We start from the raw sequence: 14,990 nt of genomic DNA on the forward strand, positions 1-14,990 counted from the left end.
ACATTACATTACTTCCTGTATAGTGAAAATACAAATTTGACATTTAAGCAACCTGACAAGAAATGAGTCATTACCACTCAGTTCCTGTGAAACAATATTCGCTATTAAGGAATGCTGTGCAAGGTCTTCTGTCATGGCTAAATCTTTATAATTTTGTCCCAAAGTAGCTTAATTAGAAGGCAAACTGGAACTGACAGTAGAGATCATAGAAAAGTGTATACATAACAGAATCGATACATGGCCCACGTGATCCAGTGAAATTATTGTGGCCAATTTATCTCATGGCAATCACTCTGAGGAGGGTTGTACAGCCAGTCAGCAGAAGCAAGTATAGTATTGAGTAGTTCAGTACTCTGTGCCACTACTGTTTTTACACAAATTTAACAACTGATCTACCACCCAAAAAGAAGTCATCTGCATTGGTGAGACCTTGAGTACTGCATTTATATTGAGCTCCCCAGTTTAAGGGGGACAGAAATTTGCTGGAGAAGGTCCAGCAGAGAACTACAAGGATGATTAGGGGAGTGGAACACTGCCTGATGAGGAGAGGCTGAGGGACTTGGGGCTTTTTAGTTTGGAGAAGGCTGAGAGAGGATTTAATAAATGTTTATAAATATCTGAAGGCTGGAGATCAGGATGGGGGGGACAGGCTCTGCTCACTTGGTCCCTGGGATAGGACAAGGAGCAATGGATATAAGCTGCAGCACAGGAGGTTCCACCTCAATGCAAGGGGGAACTTCTTTACTGTAAGGGTCACAGAGCACTGGCACAGGCTCCCCAGAGAGCTTTTGGAGTCTCTTTCTCTGGAGACTTTCAAGGCCTGTCTGGATGTGTTCCTGGGTGTGCTAGTTTGAAGCAGGGTAGATTGTATGGTCCTGCTCTGGCAGGGGACTTGGACTCGATGATCTCTTTGGAACCATTCCAACCCCTGACATCCTGTGATCCTGTGACTGACTTCCTTGCAAAAGCTTTCAGTTTTTAGTTCACTGGAGCATGCATGTAAGGATGAAAGGTTGGGAATTCATGTTCTGTGATAAAAACAAATGATTGCCCTGATTCCAGAGTAATGTTATAGAGGAAAAGTAAAATAGTCCTTGCCACAGTTATGGAGCAAAAATTAAATTTAGGAACTTAGCAGCATGAGACTTACCTCAAACATTCAGGATCAGTCTGTGGTTTTTCAGCAACCTGGGCTTTTTCTGTTTCTAAGTCTTTCGTCGTTCTTTCAGCCTCCCTGATTACTTTCTCAAGGTCTAAACATGAAATTGCAATTGAATTATAAATATATATTAATCCTCCATATTCAAAAACTTCCCACATTCTCTAAATATGCCTTTTCTAGTACTTCATGAAGCTGTTTGTAGGGTAGAGGCACTTGAATAAAGAACGTGAATTCTCTTATTGTAATTGCTCTGCACATTGCAATCTTCCTGAAAAGAGTGCTCTGCTATTGCATTCATACTTGCTGCTTGCCTGCTGCCATTGCTTACTGCAATGTAACTGCACTGTAACTCAGTGCATCCTGAGTTGCCTGGAAACTCCACTGCCTCAAGTTTATATGGAACAGGCTCTAAATGCCTCCACGTGACCAGCCTGCATAGCCAGCGTGACATCGTGCTAAGACTGCACATTGCAAGACATCCTGCCTACGCCTGAAAATCTCCTGCCAAGACAGGAATTCCTGGAGATACACAGATCATCCCGAGGAGCCAAGAGCTAAGGTCAGAGATTGCTTGCCTCTTTTCTCAGCACTCTGAAGCCTGGGAAGAGTCAGAAGTCTCAGCGGTTGACAAGACAGTAACAGAATTCCCTGAAATCGTTTGGGTACTGTCTGAAGCTGTAGCTAGCACTGCAAGTTGGGAGGTAATATTTTGTGAGTAAATGCTTAAAGCCTCTTCTAATTCACCATAGCCTGCTGCCATAAGCTGAAAGGGTCTCCTTGAGTCCATCTAGTGGGCAAGTGGTATTTGATAACAAGAACCTTCTCTTCCAGTTCAATTAATGTTTATATTTTTGCAAGTTATTTCTAGACCTAGATGTTCCTCTGTATGTTTCCATGACTGTGTGAAGAACTGATTTTTATTAACATGAGTGATCAGGGGTGGTAAGAGTTCTGAATATCAAAATTAATAAACAATATTAATTTGGGGGAAATGTCATTTCACATTAGTTAGCCCTTCATTACAGATATTCTTTGATTATAGGTTAACAGGTTTTCAAACAGAAATTGTTGATTTATGTGCACTAAATTCCAAATTTAAACATATGACTTAGCAACAAAAGTATAAATTTCCTTCTTTTTCATGTTTATAGTTTGTGAGCCAGAAAATCCATATTCATTATCACTGACATTTAAAATAAATCTCATTGAAATACATAATATTTGTTATAAACATGTTTTAAAACTATGTATTATATAATGTAAAATAAACTAAAGTCTTGTTTTTCTTTTTCTTGAGACAAATGACTTTACAGAAGAGATTTTTTTCAGAAGCATTTTTCAAGTCACAAAGAGGTATCATAACAAGTGATTATCAGGCATACCTTTGAGTTCACTTTGGAGAGTAAATAAATTCTGCTTTAATTCATTCTTCTGCAGCCGGAGTGCATTTAACTGAACATTTTTATGTTCCATTGATTCCATTTCTAAGGGGAAAAAAAATGTTTTGAATTAAAGTGCATTGTGGATTCAGTCTTCATGATATAATCTTAATTAACTATTCTGAACTACTTCTACCAGTGTTCAGCTGCCCCAAAAGAGCTTTAAATAAAAAACTAGAATCAGCTAAAATCAGTTATATAAACCCCACTTCAAGGGAAATTATACATTAGGCAATGTATTCACCACTGTGAAAGAAATTGTTATTTTTAATATTATGAAGATATTTGACATATTTTGTTGACTGAGCATAAAAAAGAGTGTTTTTCTTTAGAGTTACTTCAGCTACAAAGGAAGATGCCTTACTGAATAGGCAGTAAGCAGTCACCTCTCAGCAGGACTGAAAAAAAGGGCTATATTTTCTTTAGTGTTATGGATATTTGAAGCTGATCATTGACAACATCTGGAATTAATTGTTAGTGTTTCCCTAACAACTGGAGGTCCTCACATAATTGTCTTGTTTGGAGTGACTTAAACATTTCTCTTTAGTGTTGCCAAGGGTGGTCAGGACTGTAGCAGACAGAAAGACAAGCTGTAGCTCAGAAAAGGTCCAATTTGAAAGGATGGAATTGAGACAGCCACTGAATCTAAAGAGGAGTGCTGATCATGTTTCACGTCTTACTGATCATTTGATTGATCAGATCTGCTTGAATATATAAAAAATAATAATTAAACTTCATAGGTGATCCAACATGGGCTTGTGAGGTTTTGGTTGTTTGGTTTTTTTTTTTTTTTTGTGGGGTGTGTGTTGTTGAGGTGTTTTTTTTTGGGGGGGGGGTGAGGAGAGGGTGTTTGGGGTGGGTTTGGATTTTTTTCCTTGTTTTTGTTGTTGTCGTTCTTTCGGGGAGGTTTGTTGGTTGGCTTTGTTGATTTTTTTTGTTTGTTTTGGTTTTGCTTGCTTGTTTGTTTTCTTTTCTTTTTCAAATCAGAACCAGGGCCTCAGAAAATAGAGAAGAAGGAACCACCAAGTACAATCCCAAAAGAATAGTTGTATTGCGGTATAACTGTGCGATGGATGTCATCTGTTCAAAGTGCTGGTGCTTGGTGAATCATGGAATCAAGAGACTGGAAAGGACTTTCAGGAGTCATCTACTGCATTCCTCCTGAGGGCAGTATCAACCGTACCTCTGTGAGTTCTGACAGATGCTTGTCTAACCTGTTTTTAATGACTTTTGATAGTGAAGACTGATAATTCTTTTGGTAATGGAACTTCCTAAGGCAGGTTTTTTTGGTTTGCTTTTCTTAGAATGACTTCTAAACAGTCAGCCAGACTTTTCCTTACTGTACTTTACACTTGTTATTTCTCAGTTTACTATAGATATGGAAATCACATTCATTTCACTTTTACAAATCCTGCCTTGATTTAAAGGCTGGTATCCATCTTTGATCACTCTTTTCCTTCATAGGTTAAATAATGCCAGTTGTTTAAGCTTTCCCTTCCTATTGTTCTCCAGATCTCTGATCACTCTTGCTAGTTCCAAGTGGCTTCTCTCCAGATGGTCCACATTTTTTCTTGAAGAGTAATGTCCAAATGTGGATGCATGGTACTCCAGCTAAGAGCATAACTGCTCTAAATAGAGTGAAAGATTATTTTGCATGTCTTAGAGGTCAGAATTATGTTTATGTCTCAGTATGGTGTTGGCATTCTGATGTCATTGACTCATGTTCAGCTTATGATCCACGATGACTCCTATTGTCTTGCTGAGTGATTGCTTTTCAGTCTCACTCTCCATTCTAGAGAAATCAAATATTCTGTATCTTAACTCAAAGACAAAGTTATGCTGTGGCAGTAAAACACCAGTCCTACAAGTCTTCTGTGTACATAAACATTTTGGAGCAGTGGAAATTTACATAGCCCAACTGTAGATGACAATAATCAGTCCAAACCCAATGGAGTACACTATGTATGAAAGTGCACCCCTGTGCTGCTTGACATTAGACATTGGGAATCACTTCTGCAGGTCTGCTTCTTCTCAGAGTGCTCACAGTCAGAAAGGACTGAAGAAGATAGGAGAGGTCTTAATTATGTTTGTGTAGTGTGCTATGTCAGACCGCACTCTTTCAGCTCAGTGGTAAGAGGAAGTACCAGATAGCAAAGGAATGAAATTAAAATCATTGTTTTGCACAGCTATGTTGCACTGATTTGTATTTCCTCCCTGCTAATGCGAGATAAAATAATATAATGTAAGACTTACCATTTTTCAGCAGAGCTGCCTCATTCTCTAAATCATTTAATTCAGTCTTGATTTTTTTTTTAATCAGAAGATCTCTGTTACTTGTTAGTCCATACTCATTGTTAAACTCTGCTACTTCTCTAGTAAAGTTATCTTCCTCTTCAGTAATTTTTCTTTTTATATCTGCCTAAGGGGAAAAAAAATTAATATTCAGGTAAAAAAAAAAAGTCTTTATTAAACTAGATAGAATGAAACACACTGTTGTTGTTTATTCTTAAACTTGTAGTATATGGGTAGTATATTTACTTATCCTGACTTATAAGAACATGAAAATGATCTGCAGTTCTATCATTTTGTCTGCTTGTTCAGCAATTTTTTTCTTCCCCCCAAAAGTGAAGGATATATTCTTAATAATAAATCATTTAAAATATTATGGTATGTTTATGTTCTACATTATGTTAATATATTACTATGTTGCAATTATTGTATTACTTGCATCAGCAGTTTTTCAAGTCAATTCTTTATTGAAATGAGTATAAAGTTTTGTTTAAAATCAGTAGCATAGTATGGCAACCATTATTTTTCATACTCTTATTAAATGAAATGAAATTTGGTCTTTACTCCTCTGCAGATTGCAGACTTACTTCAACACCCGCAGTAGCTACCAGGAAAACTATAGTTGAGAGGAAGTCATGGTTTCATTTTCTGAAAACAACCCTTATGCTAAAGAGAAAGGCAACACTAAATTTGTTTTTAACAGTCTCAATTGATTGCTAAATTAAATAAAATGAAATAATTCCTATATATAGAAGAAATTGTAACCTATATATCAAAGGCAACTGGTTACAATTGAAAGCAACTCAGCATTTTTTCATTTATAGACAAATAACTTCTCTATTATATTTATTTTCATTTCTTCCTTTGTATAGTTAGGAATGGGAATACTTTGGATGCTGAAGAAATTTTCTTTAATTAAAAGGCTCTCTGCCTAAAGGTTTAGGGTTAATATTGGTGATTCATAGTGGATATTTAAAATTCATCTCTCTGACCATGTACAAATACATATGCAGAGAGGACCACTCATTTGTGGTGTTTCTTAATATCTACAGATTCAAGGATCCACAATAGTGGAAAAATGAGGCAATATTCAGGGCAGTACAAGAGAAAACTGAAAAGTTTGTGTATATGGCAAGTAGCTACGGATCAAGAGGTAGCTTGATCCGTAGCTAAGTGTGTCTAGCTTCAAAGAGAATGTGCATGTCAGGGTTCCTAAAATGTGGTGCTGGCTTTCCTGTTTTTTTTTTTCATTGATCCTTCTCAATATGTTTTATTGTGGATGAGGCAGTTCAGTTTGAGGTTAGGCTTTCCTAGTTTTCTTTTACACAAGAAATTTTCAGCATTGGAATTCAGCCATGCAACAAGGAGAAAATGAAGCCAAGCATGTTAAATCATCTTCACAGATGAACTGCAGAATACATTACCTTAAATTTTAGCTTAAATCAGAAGTGAGACTTCAGCTACATTTATATTAAGTATGCTACACTGAAAAGAAAAATTAAGAAACCCTCCATGTTTAAAACATTCCTTCTTCCACATTTTCAAATTTCAAAGCTGATTATACTCATAGAGTGCAAAATACTTGTCTGAATAATATAGCTGGAAACATACAAACGTTTTCAGAAGACTACTTTTTTGATTACTAAGTTCAGCCTCCTGTTTTTCTAAGCTGTCTTCACGTTTCTTCAGAATTTCTAAGTAGAGCTGTTTTTCAGACAGATGTTGAACCTTCCAAGAGGGGGGAAAAGAAAAAGATTATAAAGTAAGGTTACTTTTTTATTATTTCACCTACTTTGATATTGTACATAAAGATCTTGGTCCAGTTAAAACACAGCTGGCATAGCTGCTGGACTAGAAAAAGCATAACAACCTTTCTTTTTTCCCTAATAATCTTCCAGTAGCACAGAATTACAGAATATATCTGCTTGGAAGAGACCTCAAAGATCATGCAGTCTAATGCTCAACCAAGCACTGAAGGGGCAACACTAAACCATGTCCATAAGTGTTAGGTCCAGCTTCTGAAAAGCCTTTTTTTTTTTTTTAAAGACCCATCCTATGACTAGAGTGCAGAAGTTGGAAAGGACCAGGTTTTTCTCTTATCCCTGCTATGTCCAAGCATGCTTAGTGTCTGGGAAGTGCTTGCCTCAGGAATATTTATGTTACACATTAATTCAAAGAGAGTAGATGGTCTTATATCACAATGTTTATATAGCTGAACATAACAAAGCCATAATGTAGTTTCTCCATCTGTAAAATGCGTTTTTTAAAGAGATCATTGAACCATGAAAAGCAAAATGCTACGTTTTGGGTTCTAATTACATGCTACCTGATTTTACAGGACAGAGGGTTGTGGGTTTGTTGTTTTTTTTCATAGCATTTCCTAAGAATCTTTGATTGACCACAGGCAGGCTCTGTGAAATAGATGTCAAAACACTTTTGAACTCAGCTTTATCTGCTTGGTCAGGCATAAGCTGCTGTGCATGCATGTGCTTGGATATTTCTACTTGTAAAGAATGGCAGTTATTTGGTGCTGGGCAAATTTAATAGCATTAGTTGAACAGCTTTATTTAATATTACTTGAACTATGTTAACCATTGAAGGCATATGCAACCTTCATTCCTGTACTGAAAAAGAAATTAGAGTGATTTTGATTATTATATAATCTTTAAGCCCGAATACAGTCTGATTGAAATGCAATTTCCCATTTTGTGTACAATTTCCTATCTAGAAGTGACTGCACATCAGACTCAACAAGCAAATAAAACATATTTTTTTGTGGACATCAATGAGAAAACTAATAATCCTGGTGGGCAAAGCACATAACATTTAATTAGACATAGGTTTTCAGCTCTTCCCATTAGATGTTTACAGCAATGGCTCTACTCTTGGGACTTTCTGTACCTAGCACATAAACCTTGATTACACATCATAATGCATCAATAACAAATTAGCAGTCTAAACATGAAATTGTGATGCTCATAAATAAGTTTATGAGCAAGACTACAAGAGACTGTACCTAACAAGCAACACTCAGGTATAATCTGCGTTGGTTGAATAAGTTAACATTTTAAAGTGTTTTTGAGCTCTAAGATTGAGAGAAGCACAAAAGCAAGCATGTGAATAACTGCTTGGATGATTATAGTCTTGATTTGCAACTAGTAAATATCTGTAAATGAGTTCTCTTTTATTTTGAGCCCCTCACAGAAATGTTGGTGTTTATTGTATACATTACATAGAATCATAGAATCAACCAAGTTGGAAGAGACCTCCAAGATCATCCAGTCCAACCTAGCACCCAGCCCTAGCCAGTCAACTACATCAAGGCACTGAGTGCCTCATCCAGTCTTTTCTTGAACACCTCCAGGGACGGTGCCTCCACCACCTCCTTGAGCAGCCCATTCCAATGGGAAATCACTCTCTCTGTCAAGAACTTCCTCCTAACATCCAGCCTATACTTTCCCCGGCACAACTTGTGATTGTGTCCCCTTGTTCTATTGCTGGTTGCCTGAGAGAAGAGGCCACCCCCCACCTGGCTACAATGTCCCTTCAGGTAGTTGTAGAAAAGGCAGAAGAGCCTTTATACAGGAAGGATTAAAATTAACCCCTAGTTATTTATATTTACAATCCCCCCAAAGGTTCTTGAAGATATTTAAGTGATAGGATACAACAGTTCTGACTTCAAAGGAGGCTCCATACACTTCCCTGTTGTGCATATGTATTTTGCCAACATAGATAGTTAAAAGAACAAGGCATGATATTTAGGCTTCATTTCCAAGCACAAAAAAAAAAAAACCAAACAAAAAGGATTTTTAAATCATTTGTAATCACAGGTATCAATGATAAAGCTTCATCTGAACATATGTTTGCAGTTTGGTTAAACTGAAAAATGTCCAAGCCACTAAACAGATTCATAAGCTTTGTCTTTGGCATCCCTTGAAAAACTCTTAAGCCTTGCTAGCCCTAACTATGGGCCCATGGTCTCAGGAAGATCTTTAGCATATAACTCAAGATCTTGTGAAGCAAATACAGGGAATGTTTCCATGTATTTTCTGTTAAAGGCCTTTAATGAACAGCAGTGAGCAAAGGAAGAGTTCCTGGGCCTCTGAAGAAAAGCTCTTCCAAGAAGCTCAGGACTGTGAGGGTAGAGCTGCCCCAGCTGATGTCTGGTGGTCATGTCCTGCGAGCAGGCTGACCTGCCATGGTGGCTGGCTTCTTGCCATGCATTGTCTGCAGAGCAGAAGTGACTTTTACATGCACACGTTCTGTCTCCAGTTCTTCCAAATTTTAGAAGTGTTACCTGGAAATGTTCCTGCCCCTGAGGTGAGTCCCTGAATATAGCCAGAGGCAAGGCTGAGAGGTGAGACTGGTGAGGGGGGAAAGATAGCTGATGTTTATTTGCACTGCAGTAATGCATGGTGTGAGGTTTCTCAATGCTGAATTATTCAGTAGGTGAAGCACACTTCTTTGAGGTGGTTATGAATACGTTCCTGAAAGAACAGGTCGTATATTTGTAAAGATGACTTATTCCATCATTGTGCATAGTAGAAACATGCCTACTTACCTTACTTTCTAATTTCATCTTTGCAGTGCTCAGCTCCTCTTTGATTTGGTTAATTTTTTCGTAACTTCTATTTATGTCACATTTAGCTGCAACACAACAGAAACTTGTAAGAATGTGGGTTTGGCTTGGAAAAGCTATTTTCTTAGAAAAGCATCCCATTGGAAAGAAGCAGCCAGCCCAGCTGCCTGCCAAGCTTTCATGGAATCACAGAAGGTTAGGGGCTGAAGTGACCTCAAGATATCATCCAGTCCAACCCCGCTGCCAGAGCAGGATCACCTAGAGCAGATCACACAGGAATGCATCCAGGCTGGTCTTGAATATCTCCAGAGAGATTCTCTGACAAAGATGCCCTCGTGAAAACACAAGGACAAGGGGCAATGGGTACAAACTGCAGCACAGGAACTTTCACCTTAATGTGAGGAAGAAATTCTTCACTGTAAGGGTCACGGAGCACTGGACCAGGCAGCCCAGAGAGGTTGTGGAGTTGCCTTCTCCGGAGACTTTCAAGACCCCTCTGGATACATTCCTGTGTAACCTGTGCTAAATTCTATGGTCCTGCTCTGGCAGGGAGGTTGAATTGATCTCTTTGGGTCCCTTCCAATCCCTAACATCCCCTGACCCTGTGATTTGGGCCACCTTCCCTGCCCCTCGCAAAACGGGGAGGCCATCATTTGTGGTGCTGCTGTCAGATCCGCAAGATGCAGGCCGTGGGACAGACCTTGTTGGATAAGGGACCTTTTCTCCCTGGCCTGCTTCTCTGTGACCTGTATTTGCTTGAACAAAGCATCCAGGTTCATTTCTATCTTCTCCTGGCGTCTGTGGGCTCTCTTGGTCTTGCTGTCCTTGTGGAAGGATGATTGACTGAAGCTGGGACGCCCTGCGGGAAGGTGAGGGTGGGCCCAGTCACAGCCTCAGGGCTCTGAGCCTGCCAGGCCTTGGCTCTGGCTTCTTCCTCTCTGGGACCGGGAAGGAAACCTCAGATCACAGAGGGAAGGACACAGCTGAGGAGAAAGTGGTGACAGCACAGGGATACTACAGAAAATGAAGGGGTGAAAGTGAACCTCGGGCAGAAGGAAACGCGGATGGCTTGTGGGGGGAGATGGAAATAATCAGACAGAGAAGCAGGAGAGCAGGAGCAAAAAGTTGTTTGGCTTGGCAAAAGGCGACTGACACTCTGAATCCTGTCACTGTGCACGTTTGTGCAACACTGGTTCTGACTGAGGGTCTGCAGGGTTCTGATGGAACAGCTCTGAGTTTCTGTATTCCTCTGGCACCACAGGCTTTATACTGGCTTTGTATTGTTCAGAAGCTGGGTTCTTTACTCCTTTCTCTCTAGGGAAGCATCACCATCCTTTTAACATGAAATACCTGCTTAGATTTCTCGTTTATTTTGGAGATCGATGCCTAGGCTTAGCAGTTAAGGAAGCAGGCTAAAATCTGCTATCATACAGAGATAGTAAAGCTGGCCACATAAAACTTAAGTAACGGTGATCAGACTCAGCTGAGCTGCATTTCACTGTTAACACAGAATGACAGTGTTTCTGTTCCAGAATGTAAAATGACAGGGTCTGTGCCACAGTTGGTCTCAGTAAAAGATCATAGCATAGCTTCTTGTAGTCTCCTCTGGAGCGTACTTGGGTATAAGTGTACAACACTCTGAGCTCAAGCAGCTTCCTGGTTTGTACATTTCTGGGTGGTAAACCTGAATAAACCCAGCTAAAAATACAGTTTGTATTACAGGGTTTGCTCCTGCGTCTTGAAAAGGATTAACTACATTGCCCATAGGGAATACCTATGTGAAGTTGGCCCATTTGTGTTGAGACAGAAAAAGCCTGGAGGAATGGAACTTTGTATCCTTCTGGCCTTTTTAACATTGGAAAAGATTAGGATTATTGACAGTCCTGTCTTGTTAAAGAGTTTTCCTCAGAGGAGATGCTATTTTAGAACAGACTGCAGCAGCAAAGTTCAGAAATTAGGAAGAAAAAAACCTTTACAAAAAGCCCCAGTGATATACATGAGAGTACAAACATCTTGATAGTGAAAAAGCTGCTCCAGGTTAGCAGAATTAAACTGAGGTTCCTGGAAAGTTGTTATGTTACAGCATTTGCTGCTTATCAAGCGCCATGTTATAGCCGATGACCTCATTGCTGTCTACAACTACCTGAAGGGACATTGTAGCCAGGTGGGGGTTGGTCTCTTCTGTCAGGCAACCAGCAATAGAACAAGGGGACACAGTCTCAGATTGTGCCAGGGAAAGTATAGGCTGGATGTTAGGAGGAAGTTCTTGACAGAGAGAGTGATTTGCATTGGAATGGGCTGCCCAGGGAGGTGGTGGAGTCACCTTAGTGCCATGGTCTAGTTGACTGGCTAGGGCTGGGTGCTAGGTTGGACTGGCTGATCTTGGAGGTCTCTTCCAACCTGGTTGATTCTATGATTCTATAAAATGGTGCTTGCTCTATCCAAGAAAGAAAATGCAGGCTGTGAGGAAATGTAAGAACCTGAAACCAGCACATTACATTGCAGGAAATGCAATTATTTCTTTAAAATGGAACAAAGAGCAGCCGAGGGAGAAGAGTTCACAAAAGTGGATTTAGAAAACGTTTCAAAGTGAAGCTTCCTACCCAAAGGCCAAAGGTAAAGCGGGTGAGTCAAATGGGAACATTTGATGATTGAGACAGTGATTTGTTACACAGGTCTGATGAGTGAAAAAGTCATTTTACAGAATTCGAGAAAATGAACTGCTCTATCAGTGGATCAAGGAGAAAAGAGAATGAAAAGCTTCCTTTGAAGTTTTTGAGACTTGACTGCTTTTGTGTTTCAAACTAAGAAAGCTGCTGTAGGCTGGAATGGTGTTCAGTGGCGCTCATTAAAGAAACAACTGTGTTTTGTGGCGGGCGCTTCAGTGCCGCTAATTATGGCAAAGGAATTGCTTTCCCTAGAAAGAAGAGTCTGGCTCCAACTGTACTTCTCACTGTCTGAGAATGACCATTCAGTGTGATTAACAGTTCTGTAAAAGATTTGTTCAGAAACTGAAAAAAATCAAAGTGGGACAAGTATGCAACATTAAGCTTCATTAGCTTTTGGCTCTTGTAGCTGTTTGCCTTGTGCTTGATTTTCACATGGTTAGTAACTTACAACAATAACTCAGGGTTGTATAAAGCCAATCGCACATGTCAAGCTTGAGAGGAGCCCTGTGGAGACAGACTTGGGAGTCCTGGTGGATAACAAGTTATCCATGGGACAGCAACATGGCCTTGTAGCTAAGAGGGCCAATGGGATCCTGTGGTGCATTAAGAAGAGTGTGTCCAGCAGGTCGAGGGAGGTTCTCTTCCACCTGTACTCTGGCTTGGTGAGACCTCATCCTGAGTACTGCACCCAGTTTGGGGCTCCCCAGTTTAAGAGGAACAGGGATCTGCTGGATGTTGTGGTAGGCCTGACAGGCCCAAAATAGGCTTACACATGTCCTGCCTTGCCTAGACATGTTTTTTCTGCTCCACCAGAGAGGCAAGCATGGGAAATGAGCACAAAAGAACCTGAAGCCACTGAGTCTGGCCTGCCCAGGGTCCTGTGGTGTAAGGTACACACACTTAGCTCGTGCCTGCCTAGTGCAAGTCCTGTGCTTTGCCCAAATTAGGGAAAAGTGAGCCTGTGGCTTTGCCTAATATGGAATGGTTTGGCTAACTGTCATCCTGATTGGCTATTCTGTGTCCAAAGGGCAATTAATCTCAACCCAGATTGATAAAAGGAGATACGCAGGTGAACAACCTGCTTTGCTTCCCTGCCCTTTGCTGTGCTCTCTCTGCTGTGCCCAGCCCTGCTGCTATTGCACACTGCCTTATTGCTTGCCTGCTAAACTCCACTGCCGCCACTTACCAGGAGCAGATCCTGGATGCCTGCATGTGATCGGCCTGTGTGGCCAGCGTGACATCATGCTGAGACTGCACCACATCTGCCTCTGCACCTGAAGGTCCTGCCTAGAATTCCTGGACGCATACACTGAACGTGCAGAAGAAGCCAGGAGACAAGGTCAGAGATTGTCTGCGTCCTTTCCCCAGAAGCTGGAAAAATTAAGGCCTCAATGTCCAACAAGACGGAGTCCCCTGAAAGCATTTTGAACACTGTCTGGACTGTGGCCAAGTGCAACGAGTGGGTAATAATAATTTGTGAGTAAATGCTTAAATGCCTCTTTGTAATTCTCTACTGCCTTCTGCCATAGAGCAGAAAGAGCTTGAGCCCAGCTACTGGGCAAGCGGCATATTGACCACAAGCAGCATTTGACTGCGGAACCTGCTCTTCCAGTTGAATTAATGTTTCTACATTTTGCTGGTTATTACTAGATCTAGATATTATCCATAGAATGTTTCTATGGCCATGTCAGAACCAAAATATTAAAATTAGTGGTTGGGGCTGGCCAGAGTTCTAAGTAGCAATAAACAATATTAATTTTGGAAAATACCATCTCACATCAATTAATTTCCCATCTGCAACACTGGAGAAGGTCCAGTGGAGGGCTATGAGGATGACTAGGGGACTGGAGCACTGCCTGATGAGGAGAGGCTGAGGGACCTGGGGCAGTTTAGTCTGGAGAAGACTGAGAGGGAATTTAATAAATGTTTATAAATATCTGAGGGCTGGGGATTAGGAGTGGGGGGACAGGTTCCCCAGAGAGGTTGTGGAGTCTCCTTCTCTGGAGACTTTCAAGGCCTGTCTGGATGCCTTCCTCTGTGACCTGAGCTAGATTGTATAGCCCTGCTTTGGCAAGGGGGTTGGACTCAATGACCTCTTTGGGTCCCTTCCAACCCCTGGCATACTGTGATCCTGTGAACATATAGGAGAGCTTCCAGAATCAGGATCAAGACCATTACTTGATAGGTGTGTAGTTGCCTGGCTCCCATGGAAATTAATGAGATGATAGAAACCTTAATGTTTCAGAACAAAAGTAAAAATGTGAATTACCTTTGCTCAACTCCATCTTTTGTAAATCACTAGATGTTAGACAGGTGACTTCAATTTTATTGTCAGCCATATCAGTACATCCTAATCTTAATCTATATCTGTATCGTAATCACTGTGCTGTAATCAGGTCATGCCTTTCTAGTGTACTTCAAAATTAGCAACTGCTCTTTGTAATCAGGCTGCTGTGCTGATAGTAAAGTTTCTTCTATGAGTTTAATCTCTAGTTTATGCACAAAAGAAGAAAAGAAAGATTTTACTTGTAATTTCAAGTCACTACAAAAATATCTAGTAGTGTTATTTATCCCTGAATTGTGTATGCTCAGACTTGTTTCAACAATGTGTTTTTTTGTTGTTTTTTTTTTTAAGCTAAAAGTGACAGAGGCAAAGGTAAAGAAGCAGCAAGGTGAAAATTAGATGATGCAATATAGTCTTCACCATGAAAAATTTATAGTAGAAGCTAGATATTATAGGATTATAATTACAAATAAGTTTTCTCTTTTGTTCTTAAGCACTGCTAGTACAGCTTTTTTTTGTTACACCAACGATACTGCTTACTTTCTAGATGTATTTACAGCAAATCCTC

General features: G+C 40.2%; 1 protein-coding gene across 1 annotated transcript in view; it reads right to left on the reverse strand.

Annotated features, from left to right (window-relative positions):
- CCDC172 (coiled-coil domain containing 172) overlaps positions 1–10,248 on the reverse strand; it is a 23,441-nt gene extending 13,193 nt beyond the window's left edge. The window contains exons 1-6 of the mRNA XM_064144306.1: positions 10,170–10,248; positions 9,452–9,537; positions 6,502–6,618; positions 4,855–5,020; positions 2,545–2,646; positions 1,151–1,253 (exon numbers count right to left, since the gene is read on the reverse strand). Coding sequence (XP_064000376.1) covers positions 1,151–1,253; positions 2,545–2,646; positions 4,855–5,020; positions 6,502–6,618; positions 9,452–9,537; positions 10,170–10,248 — 653 coding nt within the window. The remainder of the gene's footprint in view (positions 1–1,150; positions 1,254–2,544; positions 2,647–4,854; positions 5,021–6,501; positions 6,619–9,451; positions 9,538–10,169) is intronic.
- Positions 10,249–14,990: the final 4,742 nt, after the last annotated feature.

This window comes from Pogoniulus pusillus, chromosome 6 (assembly GCF_015220805.1).
Source record: "Pogoniulus pusillus isolate bPogPus1 chromosome 6, bPogPus1.pri, whole genome shotgun sequence".
In the NCBI taxonomy this organism is placed as follows: domain Eukaryota; kingdom Metazoa; phylum Chordata; class Aves; order Piciformes; family Lybiidae; genus Pogoniulus; species Pogoniulus pusillus.